This window comes from Eschrichtius robustus, chromosome 2 (assembly GCF_028021215.1).
Source record: "Eschrichtius robustus isolate mEscRob2 chromosome 2, mEscRob2.pri, whole genome shotgun sequence".
In the NCBI taxonomy this organism is placed as follows: Eukaryota; Metazoa; Chordata; class Mammalia; order Artiodactyla; family Eschrichtiidae; genus Eschrichtius; species Eschrichtius robustus.
Genome location: NC_090825.1, coordinates 117,571,406 through 117,592,997, shown reverse-complemented (window position 1 = coordinate 117,592,997; position 21,592 = coordinate 117,571,406). Strand labels below are relative to the sequence as shown.

Genomic DNA, 21,592 nt, shown 5'->3' with positions numbered 1-21,592 from the left:
ACTGAGCCTGCGTGCCACAACTACTGAAGCCCACTCACCTAGAGCCTGTGCTCCATAACAAAGAGAAGCCACCACAATGAGAAGCCCGTGCACTGCAACGAAGAGTAGCCCACGATCACTGCAAATAAAGAAAGCCCGCACACAGCAACGAAGACCCAATGCAGCCATAAATAAATAAATAAATTTATTTTTAAAATAAATAAATTTATTTTTTAAATAAATTTATTTTTTAAATAAATAAATAAATGTCCATTGACAGATGAATGGATTAAAAAAAAAAAAAAAAGAATCTGCCTGCCAATGCAGGGGACATGGGTTCGAGCCCTGCTCCAGGAAGATCCCACATGCAACAGAGCAAGTACGCCCGTGCACCACAACTACTGAGGCTGCGAGCCACAACTACTGAAGCCCACGCACCTAGAGCCTGTGCTCTGCAACAAGAGAAGCCACCACAATAAGAAGCCTGTGCACTGCAATGAAGACCCAACACAGCCAAAAACAATAAATAAATTTATCAGGGGAAAAAAGTGAGTTGGAAGAGCTCAGAAGTTCTGTTAAAGTTTTTGAACTCATGCCTTTATCTCCAAATACAACTAAAACCACAGAAAATAGAGCAGTATCTTAATATCTAACCAAGGAAAATAATTAAATCAAAAGATTTGCGAATATCAGAAGCTGAGAGATAAAAGTAGGAAAAGATACCAAGTAATGATGAAACCACGAAAACCACGTTAGAAGCAGCAACAAGTATACAGAAAAAATAGTGACCTGGTGGATGGGCTTAAGAAAGAAACAATACAGAGGAAAAGGACAAAGAACTGAAAAGAATCGGACATAAAGATAATAAGGGAGATTCAATATATGGATAATAAACGTCCCAGAAGAAAACAGAACAGAAAAAGAAGTATTCAAGGCTGTAATAGAAAAAAACTGGAGAAGGATGATGAGGAGGAGAAAGAAAAGGAGAGGGGAGAGAGGATGAACTAAAATCTTTAAATAGAAAGCACTCACGGTTTTCCAGGAAAAACTATTATAAAATAATAAACACTAAGACACATCCTGGGGAAATCATAGAGGTTTAAGTATAATGAAAGAATCTTATGATAATCCGGGCAGAAAGGAAATCACTTACATATAATGGGGAATATTCTAGAAGGCTTTGGCAATATTTAATACCAGAAGACGGTAGAATAGAGGGCTTAGAATTTTGAGGGGAAAAAACACGTGATTCATTAATTTTATATTTGGCTACATTCATTTATAAATACAACATACAGTAATATCAAAAATGCAAGCACCTGTGAACTCCTTTTTTTGGTTGAGGAAAGTAAATTCAAAACAAAATACCAGTATCAGCCAGCCAAAAGGTGAGTCAAGTTCAGGAAATCAGGAATTCAGAGTCTACATAATATGAAAGACTAGTAAGGTAAACATGAATCCACCTAAATATACAGTTAAAGTTTAACAACTTTGAGAAATAATAGGGTCATAAAACAGAATGTAAATGTTATAAAATCATGATAATGTAATAAAAAAATAACTCATGAAAATCCTATGGTGGAAGACACATTAATCTCCTCTTCAGAATGGAGTCAATAAACATTGTCTAAATATTTGATTTTTAAAAAATCAGTTTTTTTAAAGAAATTAACAAAATATTTCAAAACTTGCATTTGTAAATGATGTCTGAATAAATACTTTTCCAGGAAGTAACTTTATACCTGTGTTTTATATAGTTCAACAATTAGTTCAGCAATTAGTGAGCAGCTCATAGGGCTACTTGGAACACAGGGATTTTTTTAGATAAAAGAAACATGGGGACTATGATCAGAGATTAGAAAATTAAACCATAAAAAAAGGAAGGAAGGAAGAAGGGAAGGGAAGGGAAGGGAGGGAGGGAGGGAGGGAGGGAGGAAGGAAGGAAGGAAGGAAGGAAGGGGAAATCTAACTCATGTTAATGAGAATATAAGAATCAGGAGACCTCAATTGTTAGTAGAAGAATAGACTAGTTCAGCATTTTTGTACAGTTTCGCAGCAGCTATCAAACTTTTAGATGTGGACCCTCTGAAAACCGGCAATTTCACTTCTAGGAATTTATCCCTATATTCGCAAAAGTAGCAAAGATACGTAAATGTGCATAACAATATTTAGTGCAGTACCATTTGTAATATTTAAAAATTATAATAACCCAGATGTTTATGAATAAATAAATGGTTAATAAATTATATAGAACACTAGGTACCTGTGAAAAAGAATGAGAAATCTTAGGAATTGACAGAAAAATATTATATTAAAAAGAAAAAAGTTTCAGAACAGTATATGTGGTAACAAATCTATTCATATAAAAAAGACATATAGCCCACATACACAGAATATATATATATGCTTGAGTGTATAGAAATGTTCAGAAAGACACACAACATATTGCTTAAATTAAAAAAAAATCTTACAAAAGAGGATATAGAAAAGAAATAGAAATCCTCTATTTCCTAAGATTTAATATAGATAACAAACTGATCCTTCAAAATTTTTGTTTCGTTTAAGGTAAGTCCATATCAAATGTAATTTCCAGGATTAAGAACCAGAGGGTGCTAACATATCCATGTCCAAATCACCCAGTTTCCACTAGTTCAACTATTCTAGGAAAACGCCTCCCAAAGTTCATTTGGCTAGAACACAGTCTAAGAAAAGCAACAAGGGTCAAAGAGCTTACTTTACGGTTAGGGAGGAAAATCAGTGATAGACCAGTACAACATATTCAAGGGGCGCAATTTACTCAGTGCAGAAGTGCTTCGATTTTCATTCCAACATTAAAAATAATAAACCTTTAAAAGTTATGATCAACTCTACAGAGAAAATTAGTATACTAAAAATCAAAATTCTATTTCAGTAAGGAATTATACAAAGCACTAAGCATTAAATAGAATATGTGTTTCTTTCAAGATGTAAATTTTCATCATACATATATAAAATATCTCTGGAAGGATACAAGAAATGAACAACACTGATTGCCAACAGAGAGGGAAACTGGGTGCCCATGGGACATTTTATACTCTATGAATTTTGAACCATGTAAAAGTGTTACATATTACCTATTTAAAAATAAGAAAAAATATAACTGATTTGCATAGGACCAGCTATTACTCAGTATGGCAAAGACCCAGAATTAGCAACACTGTGTGCCCACCACACTTCTTTAGGTTGGTTCTATTTATTTTCTTTGATCTACTGCATCTAAAGCAGATTTATTATGAGCTGAAAGAAAGAAACCATGTCCTATCTTGTCCTTGGAAAAACCTCTCCGTCTTCCACCCCTATTTTCAAGGTGGCTAGGCTAACATCTCAAAGTAAAATGGTATTTCTAAATTCCTTGTCTCTCACTGGGCATTACCTATGTATACTTGAAAGCCAAAGCTGAAAAAACAATCCTAAAGAAAGGAAATTTTGAAAAGTTTGAAGGCATATAAGATGAGAAGAAGAGGATGTAACAAAAGTTTATTCTGCTACTCAAAATAAAGTTTAACCAAAGGAAAAGAAGAATAAATTCGTAATTGAACAATTCCAAAGATAACTGGAGAGATTTTATTCTTAAGAAAATAGTTTACTTACAATAAAAATCCATGTTAAGGAAACTCTTCCTACTTCTTTGACAGTATTTAAGTAGGATAAAATACTGATAGTAAAAAGATAGGGTGGGAGAGAGAATGATTTAGCATTATAATGCCAAATTATTCTTTACTGGGGTGGCCTTACCACATTACTGTGTTTTCTAGGGATTAATAACTTTTATCTATTAAAATATTTTATAATAAGCTAAATCTGCTAATTATTCATTATAAATAATGCCCAAAATTAAGAAATTTAAGATACATTTAATATACCCAAAGATTTTAAGAGATAGAATAATTTGTGTAACACATCACTATTATTAATTATGACTCACACCTTAAAATTCCATTTTCTTCAAGGATCCCATAGCACTTTACACACTGTTGGGCTAAGTACTCATCTAGTCCATCTGATACCTCCAAACAGGTAGCTAGTTAACCTGTTCTTTAAAAATCATAAAATTAGATTTCTTAAGCCACGTCATTAAAGATCTGGTCCAAACCCCTCATAAAATAAAGGAAAGGGGGGAGATGAGAAAGAAAAACAAAAGAAGGCTAGGGAATCTAAGTGATTTGCCCTAGGACACCCAGCATAGCCAAAGAAAGAATATTTACAGGACTTGGGTAAAATAGTCCAGAAAATAACACTAGATTTCATTTTACAGATGAGAATATTGAGGCAACTATTTACTTATACATCAGTGATCTGATGGCTATGATGAAAATTCCGGTGTCTTGTCTAATGTTCAGTAGCATCTCTAATGTTGAGTTCTTTCTAAATAACTAAGTGTAGCCTTTGTCACTCATTAGCCCTCCATTCAGATACAGGATTACAGGATGCCTTCCACAGGTATTTCTTCCTTTTAGTAGATTTACTTTCAAATAGCAATGAAGGCCTGTAACATGCTAAAGTGGGTCATAAAAAATCTTTACGTGAACACAACTAGAATGTATTTACCTTCTCTAATATCTATGTCAGTTGTTTATTATGGAAAATACTACTTGAGTTCCTCTTCTAGAAATGAAAGGCCAAGGAGCTGTAGACAAGGAAGGAATACTAATTTACGGGATTTATATATCACTCTCCCTTTCCAACCTTAGCTTTGTTGGCAAATACATGTGAAGGAAATTCCACAGATGACAAATATTTCTTTTATCTCAACAAATGCATCAAATTTTAGTGCTGAAATTAACATGTCATGATGAAAAGAGAAAGATTCCATCATCTTTACAAATGGTTTGAAAACCAGAAACACCACCAAATCAAAGCAACTCTGTACAAACTTCAAGTTATAAGTAAGTACTAGGGATGTATTATACAACATGATAAATATAATTAATACTGCTGTATGTTAAATATGAAAGTTGTTAAGAGAGCAAATCCTAAGAGATCCCATGACAAGGAATAAATTTTTTTTCTATTTCTTTAATTTTGTATCTATATGAGATGATAGAGGTTCTTAAATTTATTGTGATAATCACAAGTTAAACTTATACAGTACTGTATGTCAATTATATCTTAATAAACCTGGAAGAAAAAAATAAAATAAAATAAAAATAAAACACAACAAAAACTCCTACTATATATATATATATATATATATATATTTTTTTTTTTTTTTTTTTTAAACAGAAAAACAAAACAACACTGACATGTTAACCAACACTGTTGCCACCTAAACATCCTATCATTAGGGCCTTTGGAAACTCTGACCTGATGCAGTCATCTTTCATAGAGATGGATCATCTCTATAACAATAACATGGTTGGGCATGGAAGCCAGGAAAACATAGACAACAAAGTAAGCCAAAATTAAAAGCAAGCAAGAGAAAAAAAGAAAGAAGCAGAGAAGGGTTTTACAATCCAAGTTATACTGTTGAATAGTTAACTATGCAAATTCTCCACCTTGAACATAAAAGTAATAGTAAAGAGGGGGCTAGGGGACTGTGGTAAAAGAAATCAAGCCATATAAATGCTTTAGCTGAAGTAAGCTATTATCAAGATACAAATAAGAGTGAAATATTAAAACTCTGCCTTTTGGTCTAAAGACCAGTAACTGGGGAGAATGGCCTAAAGTAATAATTATACAGGACACCAGGACAGTGACTCAAAGACAATGGAACTGAATCAACTTCAGTTTTGGTTTTTTTTAATATTGCAGACATCAATTTTATTTTTATTTATTATTTTTTTTGGCCGCGCCTCACGGCATATGGGATCTTAGTTCCCGGACCAGGGACTGAACCCATGCCCCCTGCAGTGGAAGCATGGAGTTTTAACCACTGGACCATCAGGGGAGTCACTCAACTTCGATTTTTAAATGGTGTTTATTGGTTATTTCTGGTCAAGCAGTTCAATAACAAATTTGTAAGGACACATAGTATATTCCTTTTCAGAGAAATAAGATTAGTTTCCAAAGGCTGGTTTATTTTTTTCTTTTTTCTTTTTTTTAAAATTTCTTTTAGATTTTAAGTATACTACAGAATGCTAATGTGTTTTAATACAAACTTTCTTATGATGGGTTTACATCATATTATACCTGTAATCACACCAAATACTAAAAACTAATTTGGGCCCAATAAACAAAAGATGCTATGCAGAGAAAAAAGTACATAAAGGAATAATCTTTATTTCAATATATAATGATTCCCATTACAGTGGTAACAAGAGGTGCAACTATATGGAAGATATGGATTAGGTGATTTGTTCAAGGCTCTCTGCTTATTGAGTAGTTAAAATGATTTTGCATGTTAAATAGGAAGAATTTTCAAAAAAAACCTCTGGAATTAATGGACAATTTTTTATTTCATTTAATTTTTGATTTCCAAAAGGAACATTTTAAGTGGCTTATTTAAGAATACTAATCTAGTCCAAAGGTTTTTAATAATGGATTATTCAAATTTATGCAATTATTACAAAGGTAGACAAGTTACATATCAATCCATAACCTTCTAAATATGATGGATATTCAGGGTTTTTTTTACTGGAAATATCAAATATTTTTTCATTTTAAATATTTTTAAAACAAGAAAAAATAAAATTTCAAATAACTAAGTTTCAAATGAGAACATGTACATGTTTTGAGGATCTACCTGAAAATGCTCAAGTATACTAACAGTTCTGGTTGTGGATTTTTAAAAAAGCGTTAAATAAGAAACTGTCTAGATTTCCTTTAAAACTAAGTTCTAAACTATACCTACTACACATGTAGAATGAAAAGCCTTAAAACCTCTCAGTTTCATCTCAGGAAACAATATAAGAAATCCAAATTGTTGTATTACATTTTTATAAAATTGTAATTAATATCCTAACTGATTCTACAGAATATTTTTAAAAATGAGAGACAACAACTTTTAAGCTCTTTAAAAAATATATAATAACAAAGCCTTAAATTGTGGCAAAAGTTAAGCTCTAAAAATCTAACAAAGCATGGCCCAGATTGTGTTTCAAAGGTTGACTTGTGCGTTCTTATTTAAAACCGAAGGTAAAAATAGTTCCCCCCAAAATGAAGGTTCTCAGCTAGCCCACGAAAACAAACAAACAAACAATTTAACTTAAAGAACTACCAAACCTAGACATCAAGAATACATCTATGGGATGCCAGAAATGGAATACATCTCCACTCCATGCAATGGGAGTGTAGTCCTCCAATTCCAAACCACTGGAGGAAATTACTACAGTCCTAAACAGATACTAGGAGGTGACAGAAAACAATGAAGGACAAGAAAGGTGCTACTGTCCTTTTAGGTCCAGCTAGCAAGAATTATCAGTCATTTTCTTCCTCAGGACTCAGGGACTGATCTGCCTGCTTTACTCACTTCTTGTTTTTGACTAGGTCTTTTGTTTCCCGCCTATGGCTTATAGTAAAGCCTGAAATTATTTATAGGTTTTAAATATCAAACTTACTATGCTTTTCTATACTTTCCACATTTTCTATAAAGAACAAGAATTGCTTTTACAATCAGGAAAATAACGAATATTAAAATTGAAATACCTCTCCACAGATAGCAAAAGCATAAAATAGGAATATATTTTTTAAAGTGAAAAATTAATATATGAAATAATTCAAAAGGAGAAAAAAAGAAAAAGTTATGCACATGAAATTATTAAATCTAGCAGTATTTACAACAGTGAAAAATAAAAAGCAAGTCAAAAGTTCAATAGTAAGTGAATGATTATGGCTCATCAACTTGATGGAATATTATGCACAAGTTATAAATATAGAGAATATGTAGCAATATGGAAAAGATTATGACAGAATACACATTCTGGAAAATAGAAAACAACTGTACTTATACTATGATTATAATTACATGTATATATGAATGCAAAGATGGTTTGCAAAAGAGAAAAACAGTTACGTCAGAATAACAGTATTACCTTTGTACTTAAGATAAATATTTATCTGAGCCATTTTTTAATCTTATATTTTGAATGTAAAACAGTATGGTAAATTCAAATCTTTCAATCTGCTTATTTAATGAAATTCTTCTAAGGAATTTTAATCACAATTTACCTAATTCCAGAAGACTATAAAAATAAAAAACAACTATTTTGTTTTCTATTTTTAAATGCCCCTTGTTTTATTTAAAGGGCATTTAAAAATATTTCATAACAAATTTTTAACTCTGTCAAAAATCACTAAGGTTTTGCTATACTTTAAAGTGCATTTAACAGATAATTCCTCTTTTCCTATTTAATATTTTTAGAAGAACTAGCAAATTAGTCCAGAAAGTGACTTAGCTATGGAAAAATGGAAGAAGGAAGAATTTTGATAAGAATTCAGAGGATAAGAGTATTAAACTTTGCTTATATTATCTAAGCTTTTATGCTCTACCCTGTTTATTCCAAGTGATGAAATGCTTCAATTCTTAATTTTTAGATGACCCAAAGCAACTTTAAAAAAAGGAATGAGATAAAGAAAGAAGGCAGAAGATTAAGATCTACTTAACATATCCGTCATAATTTTCAAACGAATAAAGTACACCTCTTAGAAATTCTAACTGGCAGATCCTAATTAATAAGAATGAATGCTAGTCTTATCACTACAATATTAGTAGTACAAATGATGATAAATAAATAGCATAATTACACTATACACTTATTATAGTCTAATTATTTTCCAACAATGTTCTCAGGTATTTTGGGGGGAATGTCTGTTATTGGAAATGGTTTAAAAGACAATACTTGCACAGTTTTTTCTAAATAACTGAAATTAATAAAGTTGATTCTCTACAGCATTTATAACTATGCGTGTCTCACACAGATTTTTAATACATAAGGGAATTCTGGAAGAAACTCTAGAAAGCAGTTCAAAATACTCTCACAAAATAAAAAGTAGTCAAAGCAAACATTTCAGCAAGAAGCATAAACCTTTAAGTGGGATATTATTTATAATTTCCCATAGTTGTAAGGATTATTACACATATGAACCTGCCATCTAATTTGAAACTTTGAAAAGCCAAAATAGAAGATATTAAAAGAACAGAAAAAGAATGAAATGCTGTAATAATGTTGTTAGGAAGATGACAGTAGCTTTATTTTAAATGTCTAACTAATTAGAAAAACAAAAGAAATCACTCAAAGTGATTTAACAGGTTATCCTATGCTACAAACATATCGTTGAATTTATATGTCTAATAAAGGAGAGTTAAAAAGGTTCAGGAATGTCAAATGGGACTGGGGTGAGAGGAAGAAAGAAACAAATGTTTTTACCTAGGAAAAGAAACAGTATGCCCTTTTAAAAACTATTTTCAAATACATTTAATAAATGCAACAACTAGAACAAGTAGCTAAACTTTTAAAAGTTATTTTATACAAAGCATGCAAACTATTGATCTTCTTTACTAGTGTTTTCTAAATGTTAAAAATAAAGGAGTATTAACATTCACACAAAAATATTTGAAATTAAAAATATCTTACTAAATCAGCCCCTGCTTGAAGTAAAACATCTGCAACATCTGTATGTCCATTTTCACAAGCGTAGGTTAAGGCTGTGTCTCCTGTTGCTGTTGTAGCATGAACGTTAGCACCTGACAAACAAAAAAATTACACATTTACTTTGTGAATTTTATAATTTGGTGAAACTCATAAACTCTAAATATGAATATATCAGATTTTAAGAATCCTAATTTTCCTTTAAATGTTTTGGAAAAATGCTTTTAGCCACACAGAAAGGAACTATACCAAACGATTAAAAAATACAATAATCTGGACTTCCCTGGTGGCACAGTGGTTAAGAATCCGCCTGCCAATGCAGGGGACACGGGTTTGAGCCCTGGTCCGGGAAGATCCCACATGCCACAGAGCAACTAAGCCCATGAGCCACAACGACTGAGCCTGTGCTCCAGAGCCCGCGACCCACAACTACTGAGCCGCGTGCTGCAACTACTGAAGTCCGCGTGCCTAGAGCCTGTGTTCTGCAACGAGAGAAGCTACCGCAATGGGAAGCCCGCGCACAACAACAAAGAGTAGCCCCTGTTCTACGCGACCAGAGAAAAACCCACGCACAGGAACGAAGACCCAACACAGCCAAAATAAATAAACAAATAAATTTATTTTAAAAATAATAATAATAATCTGCCTATACATCCCCAGTAAGATATACCCTAAGAAATAAAAGGGCTGCTAAAGCAAAAAATACCAGTTTTCAGAAATCATATTGATGGTAGTTTTGGTTTCTATTCTATGGATATTGAGGTAAAAATCAAATGAGTAATCCTTTGGTGAGTGAAATTCGGGGCATGGCTGAGAGAAAACACAGATAAAAGATTGCTGAAGTTAAGTAAAACCGTATGGTTCTGAATTGGAAGTACTGACATGAATTCATGTTGTATTATTATCTGTAAGAAAAATATTTCCTCACTCTGACCAACTAAAAAGGCCTAGAGACAATGAAAGACCAAGCTGAAATAGCATCTCTAGCTAAGAAGTACCATATCCTACTAAATGAAATTAGGGCTTCTTAAAGAAATAATTGGTTCCAAGACTGGGGGAGAATCTGTATAAGATGGGCCTGAAACACCTAGCAATATCAAAAAGCAAGGAAACAGAGACTATAATGAGGTCACACCAAAAGGATTTAGGAGCTAAACTTATTGACCAAAGATAGTGAAATTGTCCCATCTTTCAGCAATTTTTACATAAAAAAGAATGAGGACTATGATAGAGTAAAAGCCATCATGTATGTTTAAATCTAGAAGTTCAAAATGATGTTCAAATCAAAAACAAAAAAACCACTTCGGGCTTCCCTGGTGGCGCAGTGGTTGAGAATCTGCCTGCCAATGCAGGGGACACGGGTTCGAGCCCTGGTCTGGGAAGATCCCACATGCCACGGAGCAACTGGGCCCGTGAGCCACAACTACTGAGCCTGCGCGTCTGGAGCCTGTGCTCCGCAACAAGAGAGGCCGTGACAGTGAGAGGCCCGCGCACCGCGATGAAGAGTGGCCCCCGCTCGCCGCAGCTGGAGAGGGCCCTCGCACAGAAATGAAGACCCAACACACCCAAAAATAAAACAAAACAAAACAAAACAAAACAAAACAAAAACCACTTCATTGGTCACCAGTGAAGGATACTAGGGGTCCACCTCATTATTTGGGGTGATGGGGGGAGAGGAAAGGGGGAGAAAAATCAAACATTTATACTACTGGTCCTATATGATTTATACCTAAGAGTAACCAAATAGTTGATGAAGGGAAGTTTCTCTTTATAGACATATTCCTGCTAATAAACAAGGAAGGAATAATAGAATTTAGAATATTACCACTTTGTAACCCCTAACAAATTAATGGATCTAAGCAATGATCATCAATATCTAATAATCAAAAAGAGAGACAATCAGACATTTACTACCTCCTGAAGAAAGTACACAAATACTACCTATGAAGTAGTCTTAAAAACAAAACAGAACAAAACAAACATACATCATACCTGAATTCAATCAAGTCTCTAGATCTAAGTACTACTTATAGGAAATCCAAGGGACAGAAAAACAAGTTAACTGAAATCGTGGAGGTGCAATTAGCAAAATCCATACTCTGGGAAGCCTAAAGGATAAACATTTCATGTCTTCAACCAAAACTTGCAAGGGAAAAAAGAAAAGAAAGATGATGAAGGGCCCATAAATTAAAGAGACTTAAGAGATGTATTGATCAAGAGTTACTGTATGAATCTTATTTGAATCCTAATTCAAAAAAGTCATTAAACGCACACATACACATTTATAAGACTATCAGGAAAATATGAAAACTGCTTGGATATTTAATGACACCAAGGAATTATTATTTTAAAAATTTAGGTAAGAAAATGGTACTGTGGTTACTTTTTTAAAAGACTGTCTTTTAGAGATACCTACTGAAATATTTATTGATAATTTATAAAAACAAATTTATTTTCAAATTTAAAAAATTTAAATGTTAATTTTAAAATGTTTTTATAACTATGTGTGGAGACGGATATTAACTAGACTTATTCTGGTGGTGATTTCACAATATACACAAATATCAAATCATTATTTTGTACACCTGAAACTAATATAATGTTGTATGTCAATTATCTCTCAATAAAAAAAATTTAATGTTTAATTATTTTTAATAAATATTATATAAAAATAAGTGGGGGATATAGAGGGAGTATATAGATGAAATGAGATTCTTAAAGCTGGGTGATGGGTTCTTAGGATTCATCATATTTTCTAAATGTTTGAAAAAAATGCCGTAACAAAAGGTTTATGAATTTAAAAAAAAAATTGTATAGGCAATGTATTAAAAGACCTGTTGGATTCTTCTTTAGCACTACACTATAAGAAGAAATGCATGTAAATAAATCACACTCTAATCTGGAAAAAAATTGTTTTAGGTAGTGATCACATAAAAAGTGATTCTCAGGCCCCCGAGACAGTTCCAGAAACTACCTACTTCAAATTAGCAAAAGTAGCTAAATATGAGAATCAGTGGTGACGCAATAGAAAAAACAATGTCAGCAGTTCTAAGTTTGAATATTGGCCCTGTCACTTATTAGCTTGATTTGCTTATGTAACATGACTGTACATCAGTTTCTATAAGATGTGTGTAATATTTACTATACCAGTGGCCAGTGGTAATTAATAGAGTTAACACATGAGTTGAGCAGAATGTCTGGTGATTTCTTAGTTAACGTTATTTATTCCTTCTTTTAAAAGCCCCTTAACAATATCTTGACACTTAGAGGGATGTGGGGAGAATGAAGACTGATAAGCACCGGTAAAGAAAGACTCCTGAATGGGACACAGACAGTTACAGAAAATAATGAGGGAAAAATGACTGAATAATGCACATACATTTACTAACTACAGCAAATAATAGTATTTGAGTCAAGGAAGAGGTCAGCCTGTATGGCTGGTTTGTGCATTGGTTCAAAATCTAAATAATCAGCCAAACCATTAATGATCTGGATTAAGAAATTATTGCAATAATAATTCAAAGGAATAATTGATGCTGGGCTATAATCAAATTAATATTAACAGTAAAGGATAAATAAAGTTTTGCTAAATATTTTATTTTCCTTTATGTATTAATTTCTTTATATGTCAAGTTTTAAACAACTTATTAGATATGGATAAAAAATTTTATACTATTTCTAAGGGATATATAAAGGTTTACATCTGGATCATTTTTTTCTGATATATCCTTAACTTGCTCTATATAAAACTACAAATATTCTATGTAAAAAAACTTACTTCTTACCACTGGTTAACAATATATAAAGCACAAATTATTTTAAAACTAAATACTTCTGGGACTTCCCTGGTGGTCCAGTGGTTAAGAATCCACCTTCCGCGGGGACGCGGGTTCGATCCCTGGTCGGGGAACTACGATGCCACATGCCACGGGGCAACTAAGCCCACGTGCTCTAGAGCCCGTGTGCCACACTGGAGAGCCCATGTGCCTCAACTACTGGGCCCGCACGCTCTGGAGCCCACGCGCCACAACTCGAGAGAAGCCTGCATGCCGCAACGAAGAGCCCGCACCACAACAAAGATCCCTCACGCTGCAATGAAGATCCCGCATGCCTCAACTAAGACCCAATGCAGCCAAATAAATAAATATTTAAAAACAAATAAACAAAAAAACCCAAAAAACTAAATACTTCTGCCAAAAAAAAGATTCCCACTTGTTCGTTCATTCTTTCTTATTTTTTTTGAGAAGTCAGAAATGTCAAGAAATGAACAGGCTTAAGGGTATCAAATTATAACCTCTATGTCATCCCCACCTCCTCTTATTAACAGACACTAGGAGGAACTAACTTCTCCCCTCAAAAGCCACAAACATTCAATGGAAAGAGGTCAACAGAAAGCCTTATAGTCACCAAGCAAACATTAATAACTCTAAGAAACCTTTTAAAAAAATGACATTTTTGGAGATTTAAAAGCCTAAGAAGAGAGTTAAATTATGGAGCTGTCTTTCAACTTTTGTAGAAAGCTGAAAAAGTTATGGTTAATTGTTAAAGTTATGAAAGCAATATAAAAGTCTTTTTCTAAAAGGTGTTTTTAAAGCCACATACCGGCAGCCAGTAAATATTTAACCAACTCCAGGTGTCCCTCCTGAGAAGCCTCCATCAGAGGTGTGGAGCAGCCAAGTTCTATGTCAGCCCCTGCCTTAATCAGGAAGTCTGCAACTTCAGAAAATCCTCCACAGCAAGCCAATGTCAGAGCAGTTTCTTGGGTTTCTTCTGTCTGAGCATTTATATTTGCTCCTGAGGAAAGCATGAAAATAGATAAAACTAGTTACAAAAGACTTACAATAAAGTGTTCTGATTTGTGATAATTATCTTTTCTCTGCTTCTGGGGTTCTTTCCAGGGTGTTGATAATTTATTTTATCATCAATGCAAAAAATATCTTAGTTGTAGTAAACTTCAGGGATACTGACACAAAAAACCAAAGGAAATGGATTTTTTAATTAAAGAAGTAAAACTATTTTACCTTGTGCTAAGAGTAGTGCCACCATCTCTTCATGTCCTTCCCGAGCAGCTTCCATCAAGGGAGTGTATCCTTCATCATTAACTTCCTCAAGATTTGCGCCCCTTTCAATAAGTAGAGCTGCCAGTTCAACGTGTCCTCCACAGGCAGCTAGCGTTAACGGAGACTCAAATGAATCTGCAGGCATATTCACTTGAGCACCACTATCCAAAAGCAAACGTGCCACCTCTACATGTCCATCCTACAGATTTTCAGAAGTAAAACAAGAAGAAAGGAATTTTTGTTTTGTTTTGATATTTTTTAAGTGGGAGAAGAAAAGCAAGAGATTGAGGAAAGACAAGAGGAAAAAAAAGGAGAGGCAGCTTAGAGGCATATATATTACCATGACCATCTGAACAATTTTTGAAATCTGTCTTACCAAAAGTCCATTAAAATTATTTTACCTTACTTTTGAGCAAGCCCAAAATTTTCCACAAGAATCAGACTTGTGAGATACGGTTACAACTCCAAATAATTTTGAATTTCCACATTCTTTGAAGTTCAAAAAATTGTTAAATCCATAGTCAACAGTAACTCAAAATAAAATAATAATGTTTATACTACAGCCAAGGTCAAATATAGCTATAGCCTCAAACTTAGGTGTCATGTTTAAGTGTAGAAACTGTGTTAGATCTATTTAAGAAAAAAAGATTTGGCAAAAAATAACAACAAATTCTGTGAAGTCATTACCACTTGGGATTATGTCACCAAGGTAAATCCCTGTGGACTGACACTACCCTATATTTTTTCTCATCACTAACTTGTTGTAATGAGGCAAAGAATTTTACAAAGATGTAAAAGTAAGTCGTATTCACTTGTAAATAATTTTACCATGAGCCCATGTGCATAGACAGTAAGGCAATTAACAATAAAATATTCTCATAGAGCGTATCCATTCTATCCCTCTATCATCATACATTTCTTTAGTTTCAAATTCTCTGCTTCAAAATTTTATGTAACTCCTTAACTCCTGTTGTGCATATAAAGACAAATGGTATTGTTCTTTATTTCAAAAATGACCCAAATATTGCTAATGAAAAGTAAAGACTGAGTACAAAAATAAGGTTCTATATGGTTGGGCAATTCTTTTACTAAAGAATTAATTAAAGAAAACTTAATTAAATATTAGGTTTCAGTATCCATCTAGAGTTTCATTATACTTAACTAAATGACTAACTTAGCTGTAACCACTTCTGACATGATGTCAAAAACAAATGACTTTACATTAAAATTTTAGTTTTACTAATACTTCAAATATATGTAAGATAAAATATATTTTAACCAAATTCCTGTATTGAGTTACTTGGTGTTTGATATACAAATCTAATTGAAAAGAAAATAAGGGTTTATGAATGCCCACAGAACAGGGAACTATTATTGCGCCCAGCTTCTCTAGGCTCCCAAGAAACTGCTTTGCTTGAATTTACTTTAATTTTTGAAGAGTCTTTATATATACTCTGCTAACATATCTTGAGTACAGACCTTAGAAAGGAATTGTACTAAGCACTTTTTTTATGTTAATGAACAATATTATTTCTAAAAAAGGAAAAAAGAATAACAAAATAAGAAATTAAAAAAAGAATAATCTACTCTTAAAGGCCTAATATCATTATTAGAATTTTTTTTTAACTCTAAGACTTTAGTCTTAGCCTTTGAGCAGTAGCTGGGATTGGACTTACTCTCTATCATAAACAACTATAAAAACTGAGGAAAAAAGAAAACAACTGGAGGCACTGGACAGCAACCAAGCTAGGACTAGGGTTATGATAACTTAAAGAAGGGAGCATTTGAGATGTTCCCTTTTTTTTTTTTATAAAATATATTTTTATTTTTTTAACATCTTTATTGGAGTATAATTGCTTTACAATGGTGCACCAGTTTCTGCTTTATAACAAAGTGAATCAGCTATACTTATACATATATCCCCATATCTCCTCCCTCTTGCATCTCCCTCCCACCCTCCCTATCCCACCCCTCTATGTGGTCACAAAGCACTGAGCTGATCTCCCTGTACTATGCGGCTGCTTCCCACTAGCTATCTATTTTACATTTGGTAGTATATATAAGTCCATGACACTCTCTCACTTCGTCCCAGCTTACCCTTCCCCCTCCCCGTGTCCTCAAGTCCATTCTCTACGTCTGCATCTTTATTCCTGTCCTGCCCTTAGGTTCTTCAGAACAATTTTTTTTTTTTTAGATTCCATATATATGTGTTAGCATATGGTATTTGTTTTTCTCTTTCTGACTTACTTCACTCTGTATGACAGACTCTAGGTCCATCTACCTCACTACAAATAACTCAATTTCGTTTCTTTTTATGGCTGAGTAATATTCCATTGTATATATGTGCCACATCTTCTTTATCCGTTCATCTGTCAATGGACACTTAGGTTGCTTCCATGTCCTAGCTGTTGTAAATAGAGCTGCAATGAACATTGTGGTACATGACTCTTTTTGAATTATGGTTTTCTCGGGGTATATGCCCAGTAGTAGGATTGCTGGGTCATATGGTAGTTCTATTTTTAGTTTTTTACGGAACCTCCATACTGTTCTCCATAGTGGCTGTATCAATTTACATTCCCACCAACAGTGCAAGAGGGTTCCCTTTTCTCCACACCCTCTCCACCATTTATTGTTTGTAGATTTTTTGATGATGGCCATTCTGACTGGTGTGAGGTGATACCTCATTGTAGTTTTGATTTGCATTTCTCTAATGATTAGTGATGTTGAGCATCCTTTCATGTGTTTGTTGGCAATCTGTATATCTTCTTTGGAGAAATGTTTATTTAGGCCTTCTGCCCATTTTTGGATTGGGTTGTTTGTTTTTTTGATATTGAGCTGCATGAGCTGCTTGTAAATTTTGGAGATTAATCCTTTGTCAGTTGCTTCATTTGCAAATATTTTCTCCCATTCTGAGGGTTGTCTTTTGGTCTTGTTTATGGTTTCCTTTGCTGTGCAAAAGCTTTTAAGTTTCATTAGGTCCCATTTGTTTATTTTTATTTCCATTTCTCTAGGAGGTGGGTCAAAAAGGATCTTGCTGTGATTTATGTCATAGAATGTTCTGCCTATGTTTTCCTCTAAGAGTTTGATAGTGTCTGGCCTTACACTTAGGTCTTTAATCCATTTTGAGTTTATTTTTGTGTATGGTGTTAGGAAGTGTTCTAATTTCATTCTTTTACATGTAGCTGTCCAGTTTTCCCAGCAACACTTATTGAAGAGGCTGTCTTTTCTCCATTGTATATTCTTGCTTCCTTTATCAAAGATAAGGTGATGATATGTGTGTGGGTTTATCTCTGGGCTTTCTATCCTGGTCCATTGATCTATATTTCTGTTTTTGTGCCAGTACCATACTGTCTTGATTACTGTAGCTTTGTAGTATAGTCTGAAGTCAGGGAGCCTGATTCCTCCATCCATTTTTCTTTCTCAGGATTGCTTTGGCTATTCGGGGTCTTTTGTGTTTCCATACAAATTGTGCAATTTTTTGTTCTAGTTCTGTGAAAGATGCCATTGGTAGTTTGATAGGGATTGCATTGAATCTGTAGATTGCTTTGGGTAGTATAGTCATTTTCACAATGTTGATTCTTCCAATCCAAGAACATGGTATATCTCTCCATCTGTTTGTATCATCTTTAATTTCTTTCATCAGTGTCTTATAGTTTTCTGCATACAGGTCTTTTGTCTCCTTAGGTAGGTTTATTCCTAGGTATTTTATTCTTTTTGTTGCAATGGCAAATGGGAGTGTTTCCTTAAATTCTCTTTCAGATTTTTCATCATTAGTGTATAGGAATGCAAGAGAGATTTTTGTGCATTAATTTTGTATCCTGCTACTTTACCAAATTCATTCATTAGCTCTAGTAGTTTTCTGGTAAAGTCTTTAGGATTCTCTATGTATAGTATCATGTCATCTGCAAACAGTGACAGCTTTACTTCTTTTCCGATTTGGATTCATTTCTTTTCCTTCTCTGATTGCTGTGGCTAAAACTTCCAAAACTATGTTGACTAATAGTGGTGAGAGTGGGCAACCTTGTCTTGTTCCTGATCTTAGTGAAAATGGTTTCAGTTTTTCACCATTGAGAACGATGTTGGCTGTGGGTTTGTCATATATGGCCTTTATTATGTTGAGGTTAAGTTCCCTCTATGCCTACTTTCTGGAGGGTTTTTATCATAAGTCGGTGTTGAATTTTGTCAAAAGCTTTTTGTGCATCTATTGAGATGATCATATGGTTTTTATCCTTCAATTTGTTAATATGGTGTATCACATTGATTGATTTGCATACGTTGAAGAATCCTTGCATCCCTGGGATAAACCCCACTTGATCATGGTGTAGGATCCTTTTAATGTGCTGTTGGATTCTGTTTGCTAGTATTTTGTTGAGGATTTTTGCATCTATGTTCATCAGCGATATTGGCGTATAGTTTTCTTTCTTTGTGACATCTTTGTCTGGTTTTGGTATCAGGGTGATGGTGGCCTTGTAGAATGAGTTTGGGAGTATTCCTCCCTCTGCTATATTTTGGAAGAGTTTGAGAAAGATAGGTATTAGCTCTTCTCAAAATGTTTGATAGAATTCACCTGTGAAGCCATCTGGTCCTGGGCTTTTGTTTGTTGGAAGATTTTTAATCACAGTCTCAATTTCAGTGCTTGTGATTGGTCTGTTTATATTTTCTATTTCTTCCTGGTTCAGTCTCAGTAGGCTGTACTTTTCTAAGAATGTGTCCATTTCTTCCAGGTTGTCTATTTTATTGGCATATAGTTGCTTGTAGTAATCTCTCATGATCCTTTGTATTTCTGCAGTGTCAGTTGTTACTTCTCCTTTTTCATTTCTAATTCTGTTGATTTGAGTCTTCTCCCTTTTTTTCTTGATGAGTTTGGCTAATGGTTTATCAATTTTGTTTATCTTCTCAAAGAACCAGCTTTTAGTTTTATTGATCTTTGCTACTGTTTCCTTCATTTCTGATCTGATTTTTATGATTTCTTTCCTTCTGCTAACTTTGGGGCTTTTTTGTTCTTCTTTCTCTAACTGCTTTAGGTGTAAGTTTAGGTTGTTTATTTGAGATGGTTCTTGTTTCTTGAGGTAGGATTGTATTGCTATAAACTTCCCTCTTAGAACTGCTTTTGCTGCATCCCATAGGTTTTGGGTCGTCATGTTTTCATTGTCATTTGTTTCTAGGTATATTTTTGATTTCCTCTTTGATTTCTTCAGTGATCTCTTCGTTATTAAGAAGTGTATTGTTTAGCCTCCATTCACTCTAACTTTTTCTCTTTGGGCATCTTCCAAACCATGGCCCAAGGAAATATATCCTAAACGAAGAGTGAACATCTTTAAGACCAAAGAGTAAGGACCTAGGAGTAAAAGTGATGCTGAATTAAGCCTCAATAAGATCAGGGTGATTCACTGGTAATTTAACTGCCTGCTAGAACAGAATTTAACAGTCTTAAAAGGAATACAGGATAATCCAGGGCCTTGAAAAGGTATCATCCACCATATGGATTACAAAAAAAAATTACTAGGCATATTAAGAGGCAAGAAAAAGTAACTGATCATCAAGATATAAAATAATAAAAGCTGACCCATAAGTGAATCAAATATAGTAGTTAGAAGAAAAGAACTTCAAAATAACTACTAGATATATCCAAAAAAATAGAGGGAAAAAATTGAGAAAATGGATGAGGAAAAAAAAAAAAAAAAGGGCATGTACCAAAACAACAGAGCTCCAAAATGTGGGGGAAAAGTGAAGCAACTAGAAGAAGAAATAGACAAATCCACAAGCATAGCTGGAGATTTCAACACCCCCTCTCAACAACTGTTAGAACAACTGGACAGAAATTCAGAAAGGATGTAGAAGAACTCCCCCATCTGTCAACAGGTCTTAATAAAACACTCCACTGACCAAAAGCAGAATATTCATTCTTTTCAAATGTCCATGGAATATATATGCACATCCTGACTATAAAACAAACCTCAAGAATTTTTTTTATGGTGTTTACTTTCTTTTTTTATTGGAGTGTAACTGCTTTACAACGTTGTGTTAGTTTCTGCTGTACAATGAAGTGAATCAGCTATATGTATACATATATCCCCGCCCTCTTAGACCTCCCTACCACCCTACCCCCCATCCCACCCATCTAGGCCATCACAGAGCACCGAGCTGAGCTTCCTGTGCTCTATAGCATGTTCCCGCTAGCTATCTATTTTACTCATGGTAATCAAACCTCAAGAATTAAAGAACTCAAATCATACAGAGTGTGTTCTCTGATCAGAATGTAATCAAAGTAGAAATCATTAACAGGCAACAGGAAAATTTTCAAACATTCAAACGTTTAAAACTAAACAACACATTGAAAGAGAATAACATATACTCCAATAAAAATTAATTTTAAAAAAGCGGACCCTTCCCTGGTGGCGCGGTGGTTGGGAATCCCCCTGCAGGGGACACGGGTTTGAGCCCTGGTCCGGGAGGATCCCACATGCCACAGAGCAACTAAGCCTATGCACCTCAACTACCTAGCCTGCGCTCTAAAGCCCGCGAGCCACAACTGCTGAGGCTGGCGCGCCTAGAGCTCTGCTCTGCAACAAGAGAAGCCACTGCAATGAGAAGCCCTAGCACCGCAACGAAGAGTAGCCCCGACTCACCCTGCAACTAGAGATAGCCCGTACGCAGCAACAAAGACCCAACATAGCCAAAAAGAAATAAATAAATTTAAAAAAAAAAAAAGAAAAGAAAGAGAATAAGAGAATAACCATCCAATCAACCCACAGAATCATAAAAAATAATGAATGGCCGTTGTATTAAGCCACTATGTTTTGAGTGATTTGTTATGCAGTAACATACAATTGGAAGGAACACAGGCAAAAATGTGCTTTACTTAATCACATCTCAAAAAACATTTGTACTTCCAGGTAGTTTTCTTGTCATTAAACCTGTCTTAAAAACTCAGATTGCTCTGATTTCTTTGAATTTGATGTATGCTTCGTAGATATACATATATCT

The 21,592-nt window shown here is 34.0% G+C and overlaps 1 protein-coding gene across 11 annotated transcripts in view; it reads right to left on the bottom strand.

The window, feature by feature from the left end:
* ANKHD1 (ankyrin repeat and KH domain containing 1) overlaps positions 1-21,592 on the bottom strand; it is a 120,468-nt gene that overhangs the window by 60,683 nt on the left and 38,193 nt on the right. For 10 of the 11 annotated variants that reach the window (XM_068536004.1, XM_068536007.1, XM_068536013.1 and 7 more), the window contains exons 8-10: positions 14,567-14,804; positions 14,148-14,339; positions 9,531-9,640 (exon numbers count right to left, since the gene is read on the bottom strand). In XM_068536004.1, coding sequence (XP_068392105.1) covers positions 9,531-9,640; positions 14,148-14,339; positions 14,567-14,804 — 540 coding nt within the window. The remainder of the gene's footprint in view (positions 1-9,530; positions 9,641-14,147; positions 14,340-14,566; positions 14,805-21,592) is intronic. The other variant, XM_068536015.1, reaches the window with a different exon arrangement.